General features: G+C 56.9%; 9 protein-coding genes across 9 annotated transcripts; 5 read left to right on the top strand and 4 right to left on the bottom strand.

Moving 5' to 3' along the window:
• Window positions 1–424: 424 nt before the first annotated feature.
• L969DRAFT_96980 (uncharacterized protein) lies at window positions 425–3012 on the top strand (the record flags this gene model as incomplete). Its single annotated transcript, XM_014710035.1, has 4 exons — window positions 425–523; window positions 583–627; window positions 680–2644; window positions 2698–3012. The coding sequence occupies 4 exons, from the start codon at window positions 425–427 to the stop codon at window positions 3010–3012; spliced, it is 2424 nt and encodes an 807-aa protein (XP_014565521.1).
• Window positions 3013–3025: 13 nt separating this feature from the next.
• L969DRAFT_96979 (uncharacterized protein) lies at window positions 3026–3957 on the bottom strand (the record flags this gene model as incomplete). Its single annotated transcript, XM_014710034.1, has 4 exons — window positions 3026–3195; window positions 3234–3539; window positions 3585–3654; window positions 3709–3957. 4 exons carry the CDS (start codon window positions 3955–3957, stop codon window positions 3026–3028), a joined length of 795 nt encoding a protein of 264 aa, XP_014565520.1.
• A 187-nt stretch (window positions 3958–4144) lies between these two features.
• Window positions 4145–7593, top strand: L969DRAFT_96978 (uncharacterized protein; the record flags this gene model as incomplete). The annotated part of the gene is made up of 7 exons (XM_014710033.1): window positions 4145–5491; window positions 5543–6248; window positions 6362–6781; window positions 6842–7031; window positions 7094–7159; window positions 7220–7386; window positions 7451–7593. The coding sequence occupies 7 exons, from the start codon at window positions 4145–4147 to the stop codon at window positions 7591–7593; spliced, it is 3039 nt and encodes a 1012-aa protein (XP_014565519.1).
• On the bottom strand, window positions 7431–8213 carry L969DRAFT_90519 (uncharacterized protein). The gene is made up of 6 exons (XM_014710032.1): window positions 8120–8213; window positions 7991–8064; window positions 7891–7932; window positions 7745–7837; window positions 7582–7677; window positions 7431–7524 (listed from the first exon to the last, which is right to left on the bottom strand). The coding sequence occupies exons 1-4, from the start codon at window positions 8205–8207 to the stop codon at window positions 7790–7792; spliced, it is 252 nt and encodes an 83-aa protein (XP_014565518.1). The 5' UTR covers window positions 8208–8213; the 3' UTR covers window positions 7431–7524; window positions 7582–7677; window positions 7745–7789.
• L969DRAFT_239199 (uncharacterized protein) lies at window positions 8018–10373 on the top strand. Its single transcript, XM_014710031.1, has 8 exons — window positions 8018–8174; window positions 8229–8384; window positions 8438–8498; window positions 8552–9230; window positions 9284–9411; window positions 9474–9553; window positions 9602–9690; window positions 9747–10373. Exons 2-8 carry the CDS (start codon window positions 8349–8351, stop codon window positions 10081–10083), a joined length of 1410 nt encoding a protein of 469 aa, XP_014565517.1. The 5' UTR covers window positions 8018–8174; window positions 8229–8348; the 3' UTR covers window positions 10084–10373.
• A 290-nt stretch (window positions 10374–10663) lies between these two features.
• L969DRAFT_54098 (uncharacterized protein) lies at window positions 10664–13532 on the top strand (the record flags this gene model as incomplete). Its single annotated transcript, XM_014710030.1, has 4 exons — window positions 10664–11517; window positions 11569–11710; window positions 11760–13152; window positions 13249–13532. 4 exons carry the CDS (start codon window positions 10664–10666, stop codon window positions 13530–13532), a joined length of 2673 nt encoding a protein of 890 aa, XP_014565516.1.
• A 4-nt stretch (window positions 13533–13536) lies between these two features.
• On the bottom strand, window positions 13537–15558 carry L969DRAFT_53991 (uncharacterized protein; the record flags this gene model as incomplete). Its single annotated transcript, XM_014710029.1, has 3 exons — window positions 13537–14703; window positions 14760–14830; window positions 14877–15558. 3 exons carry the CDS (start codon window positions 15556–15558, stop codon window positions 13537–13539), a joined length of 1920 nt encoding a protein of 639 aa, XP_014565515.1.
• A 132-nt stretch (window positions 15559–15690) lies between these two features.
• L969DRAFT_105648 (uncharacterized protein) lies at window positions 15691–20254 on the top strand. Its single transcript, XM_014710028.1, has 5 exons — window positions 15691–16106; window positions 16166–16600; window positions 16652–19349; window positions 19404–19464; window positions 19515–20254. The coding sequence occupies exons 1-5, from the start codon at window positions 15790–15792 to the stop codon at window positions 20039–20041; spliced, it is 4038 nt and encodes a 1345-aa protein (XP_014565514.1). The 5' UTR covers window positions 15691–15789; the 3' UTR covers window positions 20042–20254.
• L969DRAFT_96972 (uncharacterized protein) lies at window positions 20063–22087 on the bottom strand (the record flags this gene model as incomplete). The annotated part of the gene is made up of 5 exons (XM_014710027.1): window positions 20063–20071; window positions 20135–20183; window positions 20405–21017; window positions 21071–21242; window positions 21296–22087. 5 exons carry the CDS (start codon window positions 22085–22087, stop codon window positions 20063–20065), a joined length of 1635 nt encoding a protein of 544 aa, XP_014565513.1.
• Window positions 22088–22335: the final 248 nt, after the last annotated feature.

The raw sequence follows: 22335 nt of genomic DNA, 5'->3' as shown, positions 1-22335 counted from the left end.
TTCACTCCAGCTTGGCCGAACTGTCCCGTATCAGACTTGACAGAGCTGTCGCTCAGTCGTGAGACGACCGCATGCGTGCACAGTCTTCATAGCAAGGACTGATGATCTTTAGGTCTTCAGCAATCAATCAAGGGTCCTTTTCATTACGGCCACGCAGCGAGATCACTGCCGGGCAGCCACGGCTATATCGGCAGAACAGTCTCTGCGGGCGACAAAGCTTGTCTCTTTAGATTTCTCCGATCGCTTCTCGATCACAGCGGGCGGGGCGAGCTTCGAGTGTGCCACGTTAGGCTGCGGCTGTGTCTTGCGCGCAGCTACGTACGGACTCTGATCTCGCACAGCTGCGCCCCCTCTACTATCAGCTCCGTCGGAGCAGCCTCCCGCGCGACTGTGGGAGATCGTGAGAATTGCACCGACGGTAGTCATGGCCTCGCTCCTCAGCGGTGCTGGGACGGATTGCGGCCCTAGCAATCCGCTTCAGCAATTTCAGAAACAGCTCAATAATGACAGAGGCATCAGTCAGGTCCGTCTCCGGCAACGATGGATCGTCTTCTCGTTTGCTGACTAACACCCATGTGATAGGATCAATTCAGTCGACCCGATACTGGCCGAGCGCATACAGGCTCTGTAGGCTTTCTCCTCTCGGACTATCTGGCGTACGTGCTGAAGTACGGAACAGAGCTTCCGCACCTATCGTCGTGCGCATGTCGGAATCGCGACAGACGATGCCGCTCGCTTCTTTGCCAGCGCTAGCTCGTCAGCAGCGCCATACGACCTGGCTTCATTGCAATCTGCTCTGCAGGTGCAGTCGCATCCTCAGCAATCAGCAGTGCCAGCCTGGGCGATGGATTTTGCAGCTCACGAAGTAAATGCGCTACCAAGACACGAGGCGTACACTCAGGCATTCCATGAGTCGTCTGGTGGGACACAATGGCAGCAGGATTCTGAAAGTGATGCCTTAGCATCGTCCAAGCTTCCCTCAGCCGACCAGACACATATCATGGCTCTGGCTCGCATGGACAGCAGCTATTCTCAAGCGAATACACACCTTGGTCCACATCATCCCGCGCTTCGATCGCACCCTCATCAGATGCTAGACTTGCATCGATTCCAACACAGCTACTCGGCACCACAGCCTACAAGCTCGAGTGTCGTGTCGCAAAGTGAGCAAGTGATAGATGCGCTACTTAGAGCACAGCGTACTGCGGATTGGGAAGCTGCCTTCAAGGGATTAGAAGACTCGACAACGCTCTCACAGGCCGAGAAGGCTTACATCCACGAGTCTCTCACAGCACGCCCGATATCACCCCAAAACAAGGGCGTTGACAACGATGATCTCGCTCGTACGGCTGGCGAGTTGCTTCAAGCTGTCCGTGCTGAGCAGTCTGCGAACCCAAAATTTGCGAGTTCAACTTTCATGAGTCTGATGCGCAAGCTACGCGATCACGAAGTCGCGGTCGAGGGTAATAAAGTCATAGAACAAGTATTGCCCGTCGTCAGCTCGGATAAGCAAAAGGGCAAAATGCGGTCACTCGATCAAGACGCACCGGCCCTGGCGACCACCTCTGAACTCGAAGTAAGAGGATCTGGCGCCACTCCGATATGCATCACGCAGTCCACTGGAGCGAGTGCGGCGCAATTGCGCGGAAATGTACCGACAGTCGATGATTGGGCAGCTGAGCAAGCGCGCGGCATGAGGGAGATGAACGGCATCTGGGATGAGGAATATGCGGGTCGAGCAGCGAGAGAACGAGAGGCGCAGCAGCGGTGGCAGAATAGACCGCACTTTCAAGGCGACGGCGGTCTTCTCGTGGAGGAAGAGGCTCGTAATGTCTTGCTAGACAGTCAGACGCCAGGCGCGAGTGTCAATTGGGAAGAAGATTTTGATGCAGCGAGCATAGTTGGCGCACCGCAGCCTGCCCAAGTTTCGCGCCGGCTGCCAGTGTCGGCACAGCAAGCCGAATGGGAGACCTTGCAGCGCAGCTGGGACGAATACGAAGCGACCGCTTCCGGTGTCCGTCAGCTTAATCAAACTCCAGGTCCGGTTGTTACTTCTGAAGGCATATATCGATTCCAACCAAGCAATCCGTTCATCAAGAATAGACCTTTGACGCAGCAGCACCGCGTGCACACCCTGGGGGGCCGTTTCGAAGTGACTCCGTACGAATCCATCCTAGAGAAAGAGGCTGCCTGTCAGGAGAATCCCGAAAGCCCTCTGGCATGGATGGAGCTCGGCATGAAGCAGCAGGAGAACGAGCGCGAGGACATGGCCATCAGAGCGCTCGCCCGTGCACTCGAGCTCGATCCACAGATGTCCCCTGCTTGGCTAGCACTGGCGGTAAGTCACACGAACGAGAACGACAGGGCAAAGGCCTACGATGCGATACAGCATTGGGCGCTCTCACGCGACGAGTACGCCTCGACCGTGTCTGCGTACGCCAGCCAGGCTGGTAATCGTCCGACTTCATCGTCCATGATCGAGACACACAGCTGGCTGACTGGACTACTTATTCGCATGGCCCAAGCCTCGACGACACATTTCGATGCAGATGTGCAGATTGCGCTGGGCGTACTGTTCAACATCAGTGAGGACTACGACAAGGCAGGCGATTGTTTCGCCTCTGCTCTCGCGACTCGACCAGAGGTACGTCTCGGCATCCGCAGTGCGAACGTAGTATCTTATGAGCCTTTGCACAGGATCCGCTTCTATTCAATCGGCTGGGCGCGACATTGGCCAACAGCGGCAAGCCCCGAGAGGCGATCGAATTCTACAACAAGGCGATCGAACTGCAGCCCGCATACGCACGAGCGCGCTACAACCTTGCTGTATCGAGTATCTGCTTGTCTTCCTACGACACTGCGGCGGTGCACCTCCTGCGGGCTCTGCAGTTGCAAAACACAGAGGCTGCTCAAGAAGCGGCAGATAGCGCAAGCATCTACAAGCCTGCCGATTCCGGTGCAGTCACGAGTGAAGCGCTATGGTCGACTCTTCGCATGGTGTCATCCTTGTGAGTGCCTAAGTGTGTTACCCATTGCGCGATTGATGCCTTGCCCCAGTCTCGAACGCGATGATCTGATTGCGGCTTGCGAGAACCGTCAGCTCGATCCATTCCGAGCAAGTTTCGATTTCTAGGATCGAACGTGCATCTTCACACGATAGACCTTGCGGACAGCATTGAAGCAGATCATCTCGAGCTGTTCGAGATCTGCGACATGGATTATTCCCTCTGTACAGAAGCCAGTGTCGAGTAATTCCTGACGCTGTACGCCGGGCAGCAGGCCGCAGCTCGCGCTAGGAGTCACCCAAACCTGATCGTCTGCGCTCCGTCGGAATGCGATGTTGGAGATAGTAGTCTCAGTGACTTCGTTTCTGTCGTTGTACATGACGACATCAAAGGGCGCATCAGTTCTAGGCTCGAGCGTTGCGCCGCAGCGAATCCGGGCATCATCGTATACTTTGCGACTGGTGGTCTTGTGGGAGAGCGTGATGTCACCATCGTAGACAGTTGCTTGCCTGTCCAGCGCAAGGCAGAGCTCATCTGCTGCCCATCAATGAGAGCAGGCACGCATCCGAGTCGGCGCACCGTTGGGCGGGCTTGCAGGCCTGGTGGAGCGTACATCGATGTGGCCTCGACTATCGACTGTGAGGCGCAGCTAGAAACCGACTGAGCAACAGACTGCGCCCGTAATCAATCGATGATGACGAACCCTCTGTAGGCGGTCTGAGCCTGAGCACGCGATGACCTCCGACACAGTTGAAGCTAGCTTTTCGGCAGTCGGTGCCCTGTCTGTCCGCCATGCACTCCCCGGTTGGCTCGGACGGGCTTGCCCAAAGGCTGAGAAAGCAGCTTGAATGCGCTGGACATGCCTGGACCAGAGATGGATGCCATCCGAGAGGCTGTCACCGTTGACAGGCTCGTAGAGCATCGACGAGAGCACGCATGGCTCGATACACATGATGACGCGAGGATGGGCGACACGACGACGAAGCGCGCGTGGGACGTGTGTGGGCCTGGGCGTGTGAGCGCGCGAGCGAGCGGTGCACATGCCACATCGCGCATCTCAAATCTGAACATGGCCGGCTTGTCGTGCACGAGCTGATCGTCGACAGTGGTCGGAACCAGCAGCAAGATCTGCGCGACCGATGGCGACGGCAACGAGCAGCCTGACGCCGGCTGCGTCGAGCGCGGTGCTGAGCTCAGTGCTCGCTTCTGCCTCGTCTGTCTTTGCGTCTGCCTCTGCAGCGAGCGCAGCAGCGGCTTCTGCAACCGCTTCTGCGTCTGGCAACGCGATACAGCCGACGAGCTACAAGCTCATCGGCGTCTTGCTCGCTGTCGTCTCGGGTGTGCTCATCGGCTCCAGCTTTGTCTTCAAGAAAAAGGGCTTGCTCGCCGCCCAAAAGGATGCCAACGTCGTTGCCGGCGAGTCGCACGCGTATCTCAAGAGCCCGATGTGGTGGACGGGCATGACACTCATGATCGTCGGCGAGATCTGCAACTTTATCGCCTATGCCTTTGCGCCCGCTATTCTTGTCACGCCGCTGGGCGCGCTGTCCGTCGTCATATGTGCCATCCTGTCTGCGATCTTCCTCAAGGAGCGCCTCACGTTCTTTGGCAAGATCGGCTGTGCTCTCTGCATCATCGGCGCAACGATCATCGCTCTCAACGGTCCCGAGGAACAATCCGCTGCAACCATTCTCGAGTTTCAGCACTTGTTCTTGAGCATCGGCTTTCTCATCTTTGGCAGCGTCGTCATCCTCGCTTGTCTTGTGCTCATCTTCTTCGTCGCGCCCAAGTACGGCAAAGAGAACATCTTTGTCTACATCAGCATCTGCTCGCTGATCGGCGGCCTCTCCGTCTCGTGCACGCAAGGGCTCGGCTCGTCCATCGTGACCAGCATCCGGGGCCAGAACCAGTTCAAGCATTGGTTCATCTACTTTCTGCTCGCTTTCGTCGTCGTCACCCTCCTGACAGAGATCAACTATCTCAACAAGGCCCTAGAGCTGTTCAATACGGCCACCACGACGGCAATCTATTACGTTCTCTTCACGACAGCCACTTTGGTCACCTCTGTCATCCTCTTTCAGGGCCTCAAGGCGAGCGTGACCCAGATCGTAACCGTCGTCTTCGGTTTCCTCGTCATCTGTTGCGGCATCACGCTTCTACAAATGAGCAAGATCGATCCCAACGAGCTCAAGCTCGACAGGCGCTCGACCATCCTGCTTTCGCACAGCCGCGTCGAGCCGAGCGCGGACGAAAAGGGTCTCGAGCACGAAGAGCCTGGCGTTGACGCAATACGAGGCGGCTTTGGCGCCATCGGCTCGATCTACCGAGCCAGGAGTGCACGTCACTCGATCATGAGTGCCAGCAGTCTAGAGCCTCGGCGTCGCCAGCAACATCACCAGCGTCCCAGCGACGCCTGCGACAGCAAGGAACTCGACCGAATGAACGGACACTATGATGCCGTGACGCGTCATCAACTCTGGGACAAGGCATGCCTGTCTCATCTCGTCTCATTGCCGCAAGACTGATAGGAAGCGCAGCCGATGCCGGATGATGCGGCAGACAAGATCAGGCTGCACTCGCCAAACGCCGAGCCAGCGAGGATGTTGCCCCATCTCGAGAGCAACACGTCTCGACCATCACGAGCGCAAACCATCGGGTTCAACGACAACGTGACTGAGCACAGATATCCTCAGCAGGGCAGCGCGGGCATTGTGCACTCTCAACATGCGCACAAAACGAATTCGGGTGACAGCGCTGCGACCACGATGCGCTCTGATCATCGGCGAGGGGCGTCGCAGTACGGCCAGTCTGGCAAGGGCCAGCTCTGGCTGGGGCCGTATGACCAGGCAGATTCAGCGCAAGCACTTTACGAAGATCCGTACGAGATGGCGCCATCCGATTTCGGCCCTCGACCGGCCCCGTCACCGCCCGTCTTTGCCAGCTCAGGTACGGATCGAACGCCTCGACCTTTGCCAAGCATCAACACTGATCCACTTTATCAAACCCAACAGCACAATAAGCCCAGGTCGCACGGCATTTATCTGCCCCGACATCTGCCGCGTATACCCGGTCTCCATGGTCAAGAGCCGGCGGTGGCGAGCCACCGTTCGCAGAGCAGTGTTGCACAGCTAGCAGCGCAGCGCAACAGTGCAGCAGAGGACGAAGAGGACGAGCTGGCCGGGCTGGTTTCGCCGACTCGGGCTGGATTCCCACTGAGGGAGACGGAACTTCGGCGACAGACTAGTCCGGGGCCAAACGGACACTAGACATACGCTAGATGACTTTTGTTGCTATTATATTCGGGTGACATGGGACGAGCGCAGAGTGGCCTTGCTATGGGGATGGTCACTAACTAGCACGCGCACGTCGCTCGCGCGCGCTCTTGCACGACCTGTCCGATCAGGTCTACCTCGCCGAGCGCCGCGTTCCCGCCTGCAGATCTTCAGACCGAAGCAGCTGCCGCACAGTGCGCAGGGCGAGCTGGCTGACCTTTTGGTTCGCCATGGCGCCGCTGCTACCGACGACGAAAGACTCTGACGTAGCGTCGACGGCGGGTAATGGGTCAGGAGTGCCGGGGCCTACTCGCGGATCGACTAGCTACGCAAGCCCTGCCGGGAGCGCGGGCAGCAGGAGCAAGACTGCACTGGCCAAAGCGAGGATATTAGCCAGACGGATCCTCAGCTCGAACCAGATGGATTTCGAGCTGGCAGCCTGGCAGCTGACTTACTTGTGTATCGCTCCAAGGCGGGTCTACCGCAATGTGTACTATCACAAACGTAAGTCGGCCTAGACGTGCCGGCTCACGTGCTGGGCTCATGTCAGGGCCTGTCTGCCAGAGACCAAGAACACATGGGCGAGGGATGATCCGGCCATGCTGCTCCTCATCTCGCTCTGTCTGACCACGGCAGGGCTGCTCTGGTCGATCTTCTATGCTCATTATTCACTCTTGATGGTCGTACGGACGACACTCTACATGGTCTTTGTGGACTTTCTGCTCGTCGGTGTCATCGTCGCGACCTTGCTCTGGTCGGTTGTTACATCAGCTTGACACGATGGTGTCTTGGCTTACACAGGGCGCATGCCGGCAGGGCGCTGTCGAATCGATTCATGACGCACTCGTCACATACTCATGCGACTGAGCAAGAAGTAGAATGGTAAGCGCGTCTTGTCTGCTGGCACTCGCGCGTCTGGCTGGACATGGAACTGGCATGCAGGGGCTACTCCTTCGACGTGCACTGCAACAGCTTCTTTCCCATGTTTCTGCATCTCTACTTGGCTCAGCTCGTGCTCTCGGCTGTCGTGACACGCGACAATTGGGTCTGTCTCTGGGTCGGCAACACGCTCTACCTGGCAGCATTTGCGCAGTACATCTACGTGACCTGTGCGTTCAAGCTCGGCGTGGTTGCTGCTGACCCGAAGGCTCACTTGACGAGCTTCGCTTGCAGATCTCGGCTACAACGCGCTGCCCTTCCTGATAAGGACAGAGCTGCTGCTCTTCCCGGCTGTACTGTTGCTCGGACTGTACTTTGTCAGCTTACTCGGCTTCAACGTTGCCAAGTGGACGCTCGCCGCTTACTTTGGCGTTTGAGGGCCGGCGACCAGTCTAGATGGGTCGGTCTATGGCTCGGTCACGTCGAGCAAGTCGTCGCGTCGCCGTCTTTGCGCTGGGATCCTGCCGGCCCTTTGTCAGCCAAGAGCGAAAGAGATTGCACGGCGGCAACCGGAGGATGGTAGCATACCGGAGTGTCTGTTGTAATTCCAGCGAGTGAGATGACCAGCGAGACTCAAAAGTCGAGCAACACGCCCGCTAGGACTACTTCGAGGTGCTCGGGCTGTCGAGCCAGTCAGGCGCTGAGCCCGTGAGCGGGCAGATGGCGGAACTAGCCTTGATGGAGCCACCCGCAGCGCTGTCCTGTCTCGCTTTGTCCTGTGCAGACCCTCAGGAGGCCTTCAGGGGGAGTAGGCAGGCTGTGGACGAGACCTGCCTTGGCTGCATGGAAAAGCTCCACAGCGAGGAGACGGAGATATTCTGTCGAGAGTGTGACCGTCGAGCTCTTCACTGTTCGAGCTGCGCGTTGACGCAAGCACGGCGCTGCCCGACAAGTGGCACGCACTGCGAGCATCGCTATCGATTGCCGACTGGAAGATCTGACTGATCGTCTGCGCCTTGTACGTCGGCGTATCCTCTGGCTCGCTGGTCATGTCAAGCTGATCGACGGTCAGGCTCGTAAAGCTGTCAAGCCTGATGGCCTGTCAGCTGTCACTGTCAACGCGCGCGTCAACGCAGGCAGGCCGACTCGCTCCTGGCTCTGAAGATCTGGACGCTCCTCCTGGACGGCCGCAATGTCATTCGAATTCACCTGTCAGAGATGCAGACAGGTGAGCAGAGCAGACATCGTGCATGCTGCTCGCTCTCATCACGGGCCATGCAGCCGTTGCGACTCAACGACTCCTTGGCTGATCTTGCGCCCTCATCATACGACATGCTCGCCTGTGTGTCCACTGCAGCTCAAACATCCCTGTCTTCGCTCATACAAGCGTCGCAGCTACCCTCGTATCCAGAGAGCCAGCCCGAGTGAGCCCCCAAGCGGCAGTCTCTCGAGACAAGCTGGCAAGATTGCCTTCTGCTGTTCAAGCAGCCTATGGCGTCCACGTACTGCCCGGCAAAGGTACATCCTATCCAGAAGCACGCACCCCACGCCTCTCTAGCCCAGCTGCGACGACAGATTCGTTTGTCGTACTAGCAGACTCAAACGTAGCTCCAGAATCGCCTGCAGCGCAAGTTCACGCCCGACAGGTAGCCACACCTGCTGCTCTTGCCCGGCCTCGGCCAGAAAGGTCAGAGAGCTCCGCTCAAGATGCTGCCAGTCATCGCTTGCGCGCATCCCAGAGGCTGTTCCACCTACTGTCGGCAAGCGGCGATGCGGACCATCCGCTATGTAACGAGTGCGCAGATGGTCTCGTCGAGAGCATGAAAGTCAGACTCGCGGAAGCTGCGGCAGAGCGAGACCGATATGCAGCCTACGAGAAAGCACTGCAATCCCAGGGCGCCGAAACATCGCCAGAAGCCACCGCGTCGCTGGAGACACGGATCAACCAGCTTGCACTCGATGAGATCAGGGAGAAGGAGCATCTGTGCGAGCTGGAGCGAGACGTTGAAATGCTAGAGTCACAATTGAGCGCTCTAGACGCAGACGAAGCCCGGCTAGCGCGCGAGGAGGAGTCGTTCGTGCCTACCACCTCCCCTCGCGATCACACTAAGCGCCCGCCCCGTACAGATTCTGGCAGGAGCACAATACATACCTGCTCGGTCTGCAGCGACGAGAAGCCGAACTTCGCTCGTTACGGACCCAATTCGAACACGATGCCCAAGAGCTTGTCAAGCTTCAGGCGACCAACGTCTACAGTGCGTCCTGGACATATGAGCATTCTTTATCATCTTGTTGACTTCCTACGTGCTCGGCGCAGATGATGCCTTCTGCATTGGGCACGACAGTGGCATTGCAACTATCAACGGGTTGAGGTTAGGACGGCTGCCAAATGTGCCAGTGCGTTCTTGCTCAGCAGAGACCTTACGGAGCTGAATGCCAAGGCAGATCGATTGGCCGGAGATCAACGCGGCTTGGGGGCATACTCTACTTCTGCTGCATACCATCGCACGCAAGCTCGACTTCACTTTTGATACGTAGGGCTCAGTCTCGCAGCGCATGTCCGACACTGCTGATAGAGTCCTTTCGCCAGGTACCGCTTGGTCCCGATGGGCTCTGTCTCGCGCATAGAGAGATTGATGGGCGACAAGGCGAGCATGGAGTTGTACGGCTCTGGTGAGCTCTTCGGGCGGGTCTTCCAGAACCGGAGATTCGATTTCGCCATGGTCGCCTTTCTCGATTGCCTGCGCCAAGTCATCGATCACTGCACGAGTGCCGATCCCAGCTTCAAACTCCCGCACGCGATTCATAAAGACAAGGCCGGACAGGTGTCTATCAAGCTGCAGTTCTCCTCCGATGAGACCTGGACGAGAGCCCTGCGACATGTCCTGCTCGATCTGAAGATTCTCATCGCTCGAGTGTTTGCTTGATGGCATTTCAGTATTTCTCAAAACGTTTCCCTGCGCGCTACGCGCCGCCCACACACGATCCGTGTTTTCTCGGGAAAATTATTGCCGCGTTCGACTGTTGATCGAGCCAGATCGGCATGCGATCGGGGGCCTAGTCCGCTCTCGAATCAGAACTCAGTAGAAGAGAATCCAGTCCGCTCTCGACTTTCGGGAGGCTGCCGTGCCTGAGGCGTGGAGTTGCATGGCTCATTCATCGCGCACGAGGCCGGCAGATCACTTCGAGATAGACAGCAAACATCTCAGGCTTGTGGGCAGGTCTTGTGGAGGATGCTTCGAAGGTGACACGACCAGTGACGGCCAATCAACGGTAGCGCCGACCCAGGGTGTAAACTGAAGCAGTGTCGCAAGATTGTGTCTATCGGCCCGCAACGCCAGTTGCCGACCAGTGAGCACGTTACACGCATCGCCGTCGTCGCGCAACATATCGGCAGTGCTCAAGCAGAGACTTGCTTCAGGCCGTGAATAATTGCACAGGGCGACGCCAGGCAAGGCAGATTCTTCGAGTCTTTAGGGGCCGCCAAGTGACCGACGGTCAGCGAATATGTTGATCAGCTCTCAAAGGCCCGTTCCTTCGCCCGTGACGACCCTGACTGCCGACCGATCTCTGAGCCCGTCGAGCTTGCTGTCCATCAAAGCAGAAGACAACACGCCGTTGCTGCAATCATCTGCTGGCGCTCAGAGACAATTGGCTGCCTATCAACATGCGCTCGAGGCAAGGTCACAGCCGAGCAACCTGGCAGCTCTACATAGTCAAACATCTAGCTCAATGTCGCCTTTTGCGCTTGGGCAGAGTCAAACGGACGCGCATACGCGCACTGAGCCGCCAAGAGACGTGCATCTGCCGTTGACTCGCAATGTCCTGCTACAAAGTCAGAAATTGCATCTAGACACTACGCCCTATGCAAATGCGGCCGCAGTAATGACGCACGGCCCGCAATATGGATCCGCCCAAGCGGCTTCAGCGGTTGACTACAAGCCTCGCGTCGCCCAGTGGACGCCTATGATGCAGCTCCAGCAGCAGCATTATCAGCAGCAGGCGCAACATCATCAGCAGCACACTTTGGCGCAGTCCCAGCTCCTCGGGCCAGCTCAACAAGGAGGCAACCTCTATGGCCAGCCGCAGCTTCAGTCTATGGTGCAACAAGCGCAGCGTTACCCGCTACAGCAGCATCACCAGCAGTTCGCAAGCGGCCCATCGGCTCTACCGCCTTTTAGAGACGGCTTGAGTATGATGCATACCGGCACCGCTGTCGACACTCATTATACGAGTACAATCACTAGCGGGCAGATCCAGTTCTTTCCGACGTCTAGCTACAGACAGCCAGCGGCTTACAACTATGCGCCTGACCCATTGTATGACATGTCACCCCATGCGACTTCGTACGAGAACGCAGGGTGAGTCTTTGGCACACTACCATCTTGCTCCTTCTAAAGACTGCTTTGCAGGATCAAGCCTCGCCGACGCACGTCAAGTGCCCAGCTCAAAGTTTTGGAGGCACAATTCGATGTCAACTGCAAACCAGACGTCAGTCGCCGCAAGGAAATCGCAGCACAGCTTGGGATGACCGCGAGAGAAGTGCAAGTCTGGGTGAGCATTGTTCTCGAGCTCTTTGGCCAGCTGCTGAGAGTCAAGGCAGTTCCAAAATCGACGTGCAAAATGGAAAAAGCTGGGCAAAACGCCGATCGAAGGTCTTGAGGGCCTTGACGACCCCGGCAATACTACTATCGCTTCTCGTGACGACGCTTCTGATGATCTTCCCGAGTTTCCGAGCAGAGTGTCAGCCTTCCGCCGAGAGAGCTCGCCAGCCGTACTGGGAGCGGGGGCCATGTATGCCAGAGTGCACGGCCAAGGAAGCAGCACGCCTTTAACGTTGTCACGGTCTAAGGACACAGCCAGTCCCTATTCATCGCCAAGCATGATCGCTGCACCCGGTATTGCGGCCGGAGCGCATCAGCAGCCTTCGAAATCGATGGCTCAGTGGCTCGATACGCTCTCACAGGCGCCAGGGATGATGGCGCCCCCACCAATTAGCGCTGGCTCGGATGCATCTACTGGCTTCGGTCAGTATGAGTTCCCTCCACCACCGCCTTTGCTCTCTACGCGCTCAGATTCTGCTCGGTCGGCAATTTCACCATCGGCGGCTTCGGTTGCTCCCAGCCAGACCACGAATAGCCTAAGCCCAAGCATCAGTCCCGGTGACTCGCATCAGACTCTCAGCTCGGCTGGTTTAACGCCTGGCACAAGTATGGCCTCAGCTTCAGGAGATTCGATCAGATCGCCGGTATCTGACGCGAGCAAGCTTGATGCATGCAAGCCTCGATTTCAGTCCTTCTCAAACAAGGCGTTCCTGCCACATCAAAGAGTAGCAGACGAGGCAGGCTTGTCGCTATCCATCTCACCGGCATACAAGGGCGAATTCGGCGTTGCGCAGAGCGGTCCTTCGTCAGCATCGACTCAGTTCACCAATTTCGACTTTTCCTTGTACGCCCCCGGCGCTGGCGAAATGTGTACGCCCGCTACACAAGCTTCGCTTGGCTCCGCTGGTTTCCAAACAAGCCATCTGCAGCCAAATATTTCCACCGACAGACGCGCCAGCTGCCCAGCAGAATTTATCCAATCTTTCCAGCATTGGTCGATGCCTACGACGCATCAGCCAAGCGCGAGTGGTGACAATGCCTCCGATAGCTCTGCCGGAGAATCATACTATCAACCAGCGTTTGACTCGTATAGCTTTTCACCGCTTGGCCTCCAGACCTTTGCCCAAGAGGGCTTTGGGCGACGCGGCAGCACAATACTCGATCCGATCGCGGAGCAGCCTGCGACCTCGATTTTTCCTCTTCGCATGACAGTGCATAGCAATGCCAATATGCAGGGGCAGAGAGATGAAGAGGAATCCGTCCAAGAAGAGCTCGAGCATGGCTCTCCGAGGGAAAGTCCATTTGGGTCGTCGTCTTCACTCGCCGTGCGACGACCGAGTGCAGCACGTAAAGCGCGTAGTCAGTCCTCACTCAGAGCAGCCTTCTTTGGCAGTCCTTCAGCATACGAGCGCCGGCCGAGCGCAACTGCTACCCCGCTGACGACTGATCCGATCACAGGAAACGTGCATGCGTCTTGTGACTTGTAAGATTTTGTCTTGAATGCGTACCTGTGTGTACATGAACGACCTCGGCAGAACTGTGTCCGCTCTCTTCCGTGCAAAACATTGAGCGTTCTAAGCTGCTGCGTGTCAGGGCTTCGGCTTGCGGACCGCCTCAGCAATAGCAATATCGCAAGTTGGCGCAGATTGTATATCTCGACGAGCAGAGCTGCTGGTGCTGTCTATAAGCTCGCGAGATGTCATCAAATAAGAGCGCTGCGCGGGGCTAATGGCTTGTGTGGGGGCGGACAGTGCTCAGAGGCACACTTTTGAGACCCTAGTATGCAGCGGCTCGTCCCCACTTGCGACTGTCTGATGCGGCGTAAAACCACCCGCCGAGCTTCTGAACGGCTTGCACGGCTGCAATGCCAATGTTGATGTCAAAGAGCTCAACGCGATGGCCACGCTGAGCCAAGCCAGCAAGAATGCCGGGCGAATAGGATCCCTCGACGGAAACGTACGTTGGCAGGAGCTGATCGTGTACTCTAGGTTCTTGTATCGCTGCAGATAGATCTTGACCCCAATCAAGATTGAGTATAACTTGAGCGACTGCGCTGTAGATTCGCGAGCCGCCGCTGCCGCCCAGAGCAAGTAGAAATTTGCCGTCTGCATCGTCCATCAAGACAGCACTTGTGCTCGATAGTGGTCGCTTTCCGAGTCCGGCTCGAGCCTCTGGATAATTGAATGGCGAAGGCTCGAGGCCGAAGTAATCAGGCACGCCGGGAGTGGCGAAATCGTCCATCTCATCGTTCAGGATGACGCCTGTTTCGCGGTCCATGACGCGCGAGCCAAACGGAAGGTTGACGGTAGACGTCAGTGAGACCGCGCTGCCGTGCGCATCGACGACGGACAGATGCATGGTGCCATGATCGGTCTTGACATCGAACAAAGGATTGTAGTAGGATACCGAGTGTGTGCCGCCAGTGATATTTGCGAGCGTCTCGCGACCGAATTGCTTCGTCATGAGCTTGGCGAGATAAGCTGGTTGGGCATGAAAAGCGGGATCGCCAAAGTGAGTGCGATGTGCGAATGAGAATTTGAGCGCTTCGAGAAAGATGTGTATATTCTTGACCGTGCGGCCTTGCTCCAGCAAATCCAGCGGCTCGAGTGTGTTGAGCAGCGAGATAAGTATAGGACCAGACGATGGCAGCTGAGTCGTATAGATCGTACGATTGCGGTACGTCCCCCTTGCAGCCTGCTCGACGACGGCCTTGTAATTTGCCAGATCGGCTTTTGTGAGGATACCGCCCGCCGCTCTCGTCGTTTCGACGATCGAGTGCGCTATCGCTCCCTTATAGAACGCATCTGCGCCCTTGTCTGCGACGGTCCTCAGCGTTCGTGCTAAGGCCGGCCGACGTATGAGCTCGCCCGGGCGGAGGAAGTCGCCAGCGGGAGCGAAGATTTCAGCCCACTCTGGCGCATCCAGCATCCAGGCTCCGAAGAGCTGATCGATTGTTACGTCAGCTCGGTCGTAGCTTGCGATACAGGCAACAAGTCTACCTTGAGTCTATTGATCAGCGCGTCGGTTGCGGGCCAACCCTTGTCAGCAATCTCTATGCTAGGCTCGAAGACTGTTCGGATCATTGAGCGCTGATGTTGGCGCTAGGAAGCACGTACGTCTTCGCCATGATACCCCGCCACCGTAGGCTTGGTAAGCGGCTTGGAGGCCTCTGAGCTCGCCAGGCGTACCGATCGCAAGCCCACCGAATTTGCTTGCGAGAGCATTGTCTGCGAACATGCGCGGGTGTGCGGCCTCGGGCGCTGTTTCCCTGAAGTCGATCGAAATGGGCACAGGGCAGGCAGACCGGTCGAGAGCGGCGATGCAGTCAGGTGGTCTGATGACGAGGAAGCCGCCGCCGCCGATGCCTGAGCTGAACATGTCTACGACGCCAATGCACAGCGTGGCAGCTATAGCTGCATCTGTAGCCGTGCCGTTCTCCTTGAGAACATCGACCCCGACGTCTGAGCAAATGCCCGATTCCGCTGCAACAGCGCCATGGCGTCCGCGAACGAGATAAGCCGGGTTGCGGAGGCCTGGCTGAGGCTTGGGAAGCTGCGGGAAGACAGGCTTCGTCTCTGCCGGGGAGTCAGGTGAGCCGGAGTGAGCCTCTTGAGCGATGAGGACGATCAAGAGGATGAGGAAACCAGAGACGAAGCTGGAGACGATGGCATAGCCAACGTAAGTCTTTCGACGACGGAGCTGGCCGATTAGGCTCCCGGCCTGCCCTCGCTCCGCTTCTGCATCGCTTGCACCAGCCTGAGACAGCAAGGGCTCACTCTCGTCCGGCATCTGCTGCATCGACTAGCTAGCTACAGATACGTCCTTCAAGCTTCGTGAGTCAGCCAGCTAGCCAGCGCCAGCACGCTATGATCGATATGATCGGAGTGGTGATCGATATCGATCATACACCAAGCTGATCTCGAAGCATGAGGCAAGAAGCGCTCGCGCCTCACGAGTGCAGGACTGGCCCTGCTCCTAAGTCTACCTGCCCGCCAATGCCTCACTGATAGACAGTAGTAGCTGCAAGGCATGGCGCATGATGCGCTAGATCAGCCCTTGATCCCCTATCAGCTCTCGCCGCCCGAATGGAGACGAGCATGGTCGACTACGACGGACGGTCGACTCGGCTTCCCTGGCTTCGGACCCCATTGCGACGCAGCTCAGAGGGAACCCGACGAGTCTGAAGTCAAGGATGGACTAGCTAACGTCAAAGTAGTGCACTCGGAGACATTTTCAGCTCACCAGATGATCTACGACAAGCTCAGCAAGCCCGATCAGCTCGTTCACATGTCGAGCCTGGTGCAAGCCGTCTTGAGGGAGCAAACCCGTGCTCGAAGCATCGTAGAGTTAGTCTGTCTTTCTCCTCAAGGCATGCTCCTGCAACTTACTGCTTTGAAACATGCAGACCATCCTCATTTCGCTTGCCCGCGCGTGCGACTCTGAACGATCAGAAACGAGATGCCTGGCTCTGTGATCTCGCGAGTCCAGACGTGCCTCTTGCAAAGCTCTCCAAAACAGTACCGCATAGCTTCAAGGGCGAGAAATTGCTTAGCATGCTTGTTCAACGGCGCGTGCCCATATCGCGCGCTCTTTGGTACATCAAGATCGTGGGCGCTTCAGACATTGCCAGTCAGCGGCAGAAGCCCGGCTTTTCGGTCGCCACCTATACGCGCGAATTTACCGTGCAAATCACCGAAATGCTGCGCAGGCAGCTCGCCGAGATCACCATGCCGTCTTCTGCATTGCAACCTCGGCCCGGCATGAGCCTTGTGACGAAGACAAAGTCTATGTTGAGCGAGGAGGAGCAGCGACTGCGGTGGACAATGCGCGTTGCGCACTCGTGCGTCCACTGCAGCCGGTACTGGGCTAGATTGACTAACATCGGTTGCAGTCTCGAGCTTGTCCAACGTCTGCAAACGGAAAACCTGCTCGACTTGTCTGTGCTGCTCGCCTGGATCACTGAGCAGATAGAAACGATGCCTGCGCCGCGCGTTGTCTACGTTCTCGAGCTTGCCATCTGCCTCGTGCACTCATACGCTCGATCTACCCATCTCTCAATTGCGCTTATCATTGCTTGTGCGAAGAGGATGCTGAGCTCGGATGAAACATTGCCTCTTTCCAGACAGGGAATCTCTTACTGGTCAGCACTCTTGCACAGACTATTCGTCGCAGATCCCGAGGTGTTCCTTTTACCCTCTCTTTGGCTGAGCCACAGCCCGCAGCTTGAGGCAGCTATTCTGACAGGCTGCTCCACGATACAGCAACAGACCGCGCTTGCTCAAGCCCTCAAGTGCATAGCGCAGCGGTCGCTCTGGATTACTTGTGCTTCCCCTAGCCAGTCGATCGAAGCCAACATCAACGGGAACGCATTGCGTCCCCTAGACCTGCTCGACGGTATCAATCTGCAGACAAGTGACTTTGCAAAGCTCGCGCGCCTGTTTTTCGGTTGCCAACAATCTCTGGTAGCTTCACTCGAGCTGTCGCTAGCTTGGGCTACGTCCCGGACTCGGTCTGGGAACTACCGTCAGTTCGCCGTCGCCAAGCTCATGGCGGCTCACCTGCACTCGAACGGCTATCTTGCCCGCGATCTGCAGTCGACTTTAGCTGCTTGGTTGGACAAGATGGACGCTTCATCGCCATGTCAGCCTGATCTTGTGCTGACCGTCTTCGATTGTCTGATCTCGCAAAACGTGTTCGATCTGGCAATATATGGACAGCGTATGATTGCTATGGGGCGCACGAGAAGGCGTCATAGCTCAGATTCGCCACGGATCGATATCATAGCAAGCTTGCAAATTCTGCACGATAACAATCTTTCGAGCGCTGCTCTACGCGAACAGCTAGCACTCCTGGGACAAGTGGACGCCTCTGACATGCCCGCTGTTGCTGAATGGCTACAAGCTTGCCGATTACAGCTCAGCGACTCATCTGCGTCTCGAAGTCGTGCGACGAGCATGAATGTGTTGCGCAGGCACGTCATCCCCCGCTTGCTCCCGCATCTTATCGCAGGATCGAGTATACACGCTACCGCCGAATTGCTGCTGCTTTGTACGGCCACGCGCGACTTCCTGAGCTTACAAGGCTGCCTCCAGGCTCTTAGTAAGCATTGTCGAACAGAGGAATGTGCACTACTCTTGAGCGACGTAGTGCTCGGCAACCTGACTGTTCTCAAAATCGTCGCTGTCGCCCTGGACGATGTAGTCAAGGACATGCTGACCATCTGCTTCCAGCTACACCACAGTGGGCATTGCTCTGCCCGTCTGACTTGTGCCTTGCGCCGTCCTGGCTTCGCCACATGCATCAGCGCGCATGATCGCGAAACCCTGAGCAGCTTGGTCCCCACGCACATCCGACCCTCGCCCATTGCGACCGTATCAGAGCGCTTCATCGTCAGCGCGGACGTGCTACATGACTTGCAGGCCTTGCTACGATCGCAAATTAATATAAGTCAGCTCGGCAGCTCTCTGTGGCATAAATATCGCGACTGCGAAGGTTCAGCATCCATCATTGTCAAAGCAGTTATACACTGGCTGTCGGAAGCGCCCAGCGACGGTGTCTTCGCGGAAGATATTGAAACAGTCCTCCTGCTCTTAGTCGATCTTGACCAGCGCGTGGGCGAGATCTGCCAACGCGAGGCCAAGCTTGCCTTGGCAGATTGCAGCTCAGAGCGCACTGCGCCGCAGCTGCTCGCCTTGGCGCCTCGATTGGTCGCGAAGGGTTTACTGTTGCTCGAAGATGCCCTTCGCTATATCATCTCACCATGCTGTCTCGCGGTGTCGGGGTCGAGCCACATCGGCTCCATGACCACAGTCTTCACTTCAAGTCTGACTTTACTTCTTGCTCCGCATTCGCTGCCAGCGATCGAACAAGTGCGAGCGGACAGTGCAGTCTGTTCATGCCAGCTTGACGTTCAGCTAGTCGCGAACGTGCTTGCTGATCTCGACCTCGTCGAGGCTCGCGCAACTGGCTGCGAACAGAATCTGTGCCGTTTGGTGCTGGCCAGCCCACCCTTCTTGATCAACTTCCTGGCAAAACCAGTCGAAATACTGGCCTCTTGGAATCAGCGGCGGGAAGTCCACGGCTTAGATACCCTCGAACCGCGGTTCATGCGCGAGCTGGCATCTGCGGCCGTGCAGGAGAGCGACTCGGACCTTCCGCCCTGCCAGTCCTGGCTAAGGATTGCGCATCGTTGCAAGATCGAGCTCTTTGCCGACGCCCTATCCATCAGTCAGGATGAGCACGCGATGAGTAAAGATATGCTCTCCAATTTCTCTTCCGAAGAGATCGCTGCCCGTCTCATGTCCGAATGCTTGACCTCGCGAGAACCTCTCATGACGCATCATCTAACAAACTTGGTCAAGCGCGAACTCGAAATGCTTGGTCTGGAGAGTGATTGTCAGACGTCAGCGCAGCTACTCGCCGCCCGCCGGCTGGTATGTCTTGCGCTCAGCCTCTCTGCTTCTGAGCGCTTCACCCCGCCTGCTGCTGTAGAATCTGACAACGTCATCTTGATTCGCTGCATGACATTGCAACTCAGACTTGGTGAGTCATGTCAAGCCACATCGACTGCTCGACTAGCGCATCAGATAGTAAGCTGCAGGTAGTCTGCGTCTGACACCCTGCTGATTACGGAGGGATCTTAGGCTATGCGCGAGCAGAGCTGTCTTGTGTATTTCCTCGATTGCCTGTCAGCTTGCTTCGAAGGTAATTTAGGCAGCAGCCTAGTGAGACGAGAGCTAAATGATATACCGCAGCTGTCGCTGGCATACCGAAAGAGACTCAGGAACTGCTCCGAATTGCACGAACAGCTCGCGAGTCAGCAACGAGACACGCTCTGCATGGACCCAATTGCGAGCGTGTTCTCTCCAGACTATACAAGATGGCGTTCTCAGCCGAGATCGATAGCCAACTGGGCCTGCTCTCCCATATTCGTGAAGATGACACGAGCTGTGAGCGGATTGACTTACCGACTTGGGACCTCATCGAATCGGTCGAAGCTAGCGCCAGCGCAGACAGCCTTACAAAAGGCCTGGCGAACACGCGCGCATTGGATCTTGCTGACTTTGACGTCAGTATCTTGGACCAATGTGTGGACCCGAGGACAGAAAACGAAGGCAGAGGGCTCGGCAAGCGTAGCACCTTCGATTCCGAAACACCGCTGTTGACTGATGCGTTATGGGCGAGGGACTTTCGGCGCTCTCTCAGACCAGCGCCAATCCTTGCCGCTCGCGTCCAATCAGGATCAGCCGCGGTTCCCGCTGCGGCAAAGCGCAAGCGATGAGCTTCACGGGAATCGATGTAATTAATTGCTCTGCTCGCAGTCAGCTATATGATTTTAGGCTACAAAGACGTTGGTCTTCTGTCTCCCACTTACCCTCTCCTTGGTATTGTTGTTGAATCCTTGGCGGCGCAAGCCCCAAGCTCTGTCGATGCAAGGTCAAGCACGTTGTTGTCACAGCTCCTTGTTGAAGCCAATCCTTGCAGTTTGTGGGATACCGCAGTACAAGTCGTGATGTTGATGTACAAATTGGTCGATCTCGGTCAGTCTTCTGCGAGAACGCCTCTACGTGTACGGCTGTACAGAGGCCTGCAATGGCTTAACGACAACATGGATGAGCTTTGTGACGGCAGAAATCAGGCAGACCGTGGAGCAACAGTGGCGTCAAACAGAATGTTCGCGTTCGCTCGCGCATTGATCTCGGAGTCGCGGATCGCTCGAGCGTATCTGACTGCTTTATAGTAATTGATAAAGGACCCGAGCACGAGTATCCAGCCGATGAGGAGCAAGACGTATGAGAGATAGTCATTCGCCGCGCCCGCCATTTTGATGATGCCTTGCCGTGCTTCTGGATCGAGCTGATCTTGCTCGCCAATGAGTGTCAAATTTCGTCCCAATCTACCGTCTGCGAAGAGCGATGAATTGGCTGGCGGTAGACCACCGCGACTTTGGCGACGCGTGGTCGCGGCGGCGAGCGAGCCATCGTCCTCTTGTAACGACGCGTTTGTATCCGACATGACTGGTGTGCCGAAGAGGCCCCAACCGCTCCCGTATGTACTCATTGCAGCTGCCGTCGTGCTGTTCTGGCCGGCCGGATCGTAGCCTGGACCGATAATCTCGTTGTCGAGCTCGCCTCTGGCAATCATGGCAGCTCTGCTTCTCAGATAGAGCGCATATTGGATCATAGTAATGCCCAGGCCAGCTCGTGAGCCATTCTTGGCAGCATGAGAGGTATGCAAGAGATACGTGAGCAAGAAACCTGCCCAATCAGTTGATGATTAGTACTCTCCCACGCGACCTGCCGGAACATACCGATAAATTGGAAGCTCATAGAGACGAGAAGGTTCCAGGCGAAAGCAAAGAAGTTGCCGACAGGCAGACCATCTACGAGTACATCGTCACTGCCCGATAGGTAGCCAGAGGGGGCAATGACGGTGGTCTCCCAGTAGGGTGGGGTCGTGTCTGCAGAGGCTGCCTCGTATGACTGCAGGAAAGTGATCAGTAATGATTCTTTGCTCGCATTGCTGCAAGACGTACAGGTGGAACTTCTTTGCCTGCCCCTTCGTCATCGCCGCCGACGAATTCTAGCTGGCCATGCTCGCCCCGACGCATTTCCGGCTTTGCATTCAGGTTGGCAAAGACGCCATCGTTGCCCGAGCCTGGACCGGAATGAGATGTGTGGATAGAGGGAGCGCCCGGGTGAAGGAGCGAGCTCGGCAGCAGTCGGTGTCGCCAAGCGCGCATCCGTGAGCCTGCCAGGGCGGTCGGCTGTGTGACGGGGACTGGCAAATCTGAGTGGTCTTCTGCGGTCGAGCCGACGGGATGGTATGTTCCGGGAGGTCTTCTATCCGAGCGCGTGATGCTCGTGGGCGCTCTTCGGGTGCTGCTGACTGTAGACAATGCTATGCCTGAATCGACATAGCCTGGTAGTTGTCGGTGAGCCTGCGATCGCAGAGGTCTCGCCTCATCGTCCTGGTCATCGTCTCGAGCATCATCATCGTCGTCGTCAATATCAGCATCGTGTTCATTGCCGTCGCCGTCGCCGTGTAGAGAGTCGGAGCTGTGCCTCGGCGGCCGATCATAGGGCTGTTGTAGGATCATGCTTGCCTCACCATCGGCCTCGTTGTCAAAAGCGGCGTCGAGCTCATCGTCCCGGCTGGTCAGTCGGCTTGCTGCTGTCGCTACTGCTGCGCCAAAGGGACGCTGACGTGATCGGTCATAGCTGGTCGAAGGATGTTGGGCAGACGAAGCGGTGTTGTTCCAACTGGGACGGCCGTCGTCCTGAGCACCTGCGAGCACCCGTCTGGCACTCGTGACTGCCCTCCACATGCTGTTGTGCCGAGATGGTGGCAGCGTGTCGGTCGCAGACACTCAGGACTTGGGCCTGAACACGGACGACGCCTCGGCGCCTGCGTGCTGCTCAAGTTCTACGAGACACAAGAGACACGTCATGCTGGTCAGAGCCAGCATCAAGCATCCCATTGTCCGGCCATCCTGCAGCAGCATCCCATGCCTCTGGCTTGCATAGTGACTCAACACGGCGAGCTGTCCATCGAATCTGGCCGGCATTGGCAGAG

The sequence above is a fragment of the Mixia osmundae genome (genome assembly GCF_000708205.1).
Source record: "Mixia osmundae IAM 14324 unplaced genomic scaffold scaffold_12, whole genome shotgun sequence".
Lineage (NCBI taxonomy): Eukaryota > Fungi > Basidiomycota > Mixiomycetes > Mixiales > Mixiaceae > Mixia > Mixia osmundae.
This window is presented reverse-complemented; position numbering and strand designations above follow the sequence as displayed.

What these genes read in the sequence shown, in the direction of transcription:
- L969DRAFT_239199 (XM_014710031.1), top strand. Translation starts at nt 8,349, where the DNA reads ATGTCATTCGAATTCACCTGTCAGAGATGCAGACAG. An exon ending in CTAGCGCGCGAGGAGGAGTC is followed by an intron (nt 9,231 to 9,283) that starts GTTCGTGCCTAC and finishes CGCCCCGTACAG; the next exon opens with ATTCTGGCAGGAGCACAATA. An exon ending in CTCGACTTCACTTTTGATAC is followed by an intron (nt 9,691 to 9,746) that starts GTAGGGCTCAGT and finishes TCCTTTCGCCAG; the next exon opens with GTACCGCTTGGTCCCGATGG.
- L969DRAFT_90519 (XM_014710032.1), bottom strand. Translation starts at nt 8,207, where the DNA reads ATGACCAGCGAGCCAGAGGATACGCCGACGTACAAGGCGCAGACGATC. An exon ending in AATCGATAGCGATGCTCGCA is followed by an intron (nt 8,065 to 8,119) that starts GTGCGTGCCACT and finishes CAGCTCGAACAG; the next exon opens with TGAAGAGCTCGACGGTCACA. An exon ending in AGCTTTTCCATGCAGCCAAG is followed by an intron (nt 7,933 to 7,990) that starts GCAGGTCTCGTC and finishes GGGTCTGCACAG; the next exon opens with GACAAAGCGAGACAGGACAG.
- L969DRAFT_105648 (XM_014710028.1), top strand. Translation starts at nt 15,790, where the DNA reads ATGGCGCATGATGCGCTAGATCAGCCCTTGATCCCCTATCAGCTCTCG. An exon ending in ACAATGCGCGTTGCGCACTC is followed by an intron (nt 16,601 to 16,651) that starts GTGCGTCCACTG and finishes CATCGGTTGCAG; the next exon opens with TCTCGAGCTTGTCCAACGTC. An exon ending in CCTGTCAGCTTGCTTCGAAG is followed by an intron (nt 19,465 to 19,514) that starts GTAATTTAGGCA and finishes GATATACCGCAG; the next exon opens with CTGTCGCTGGCATACCGAAA.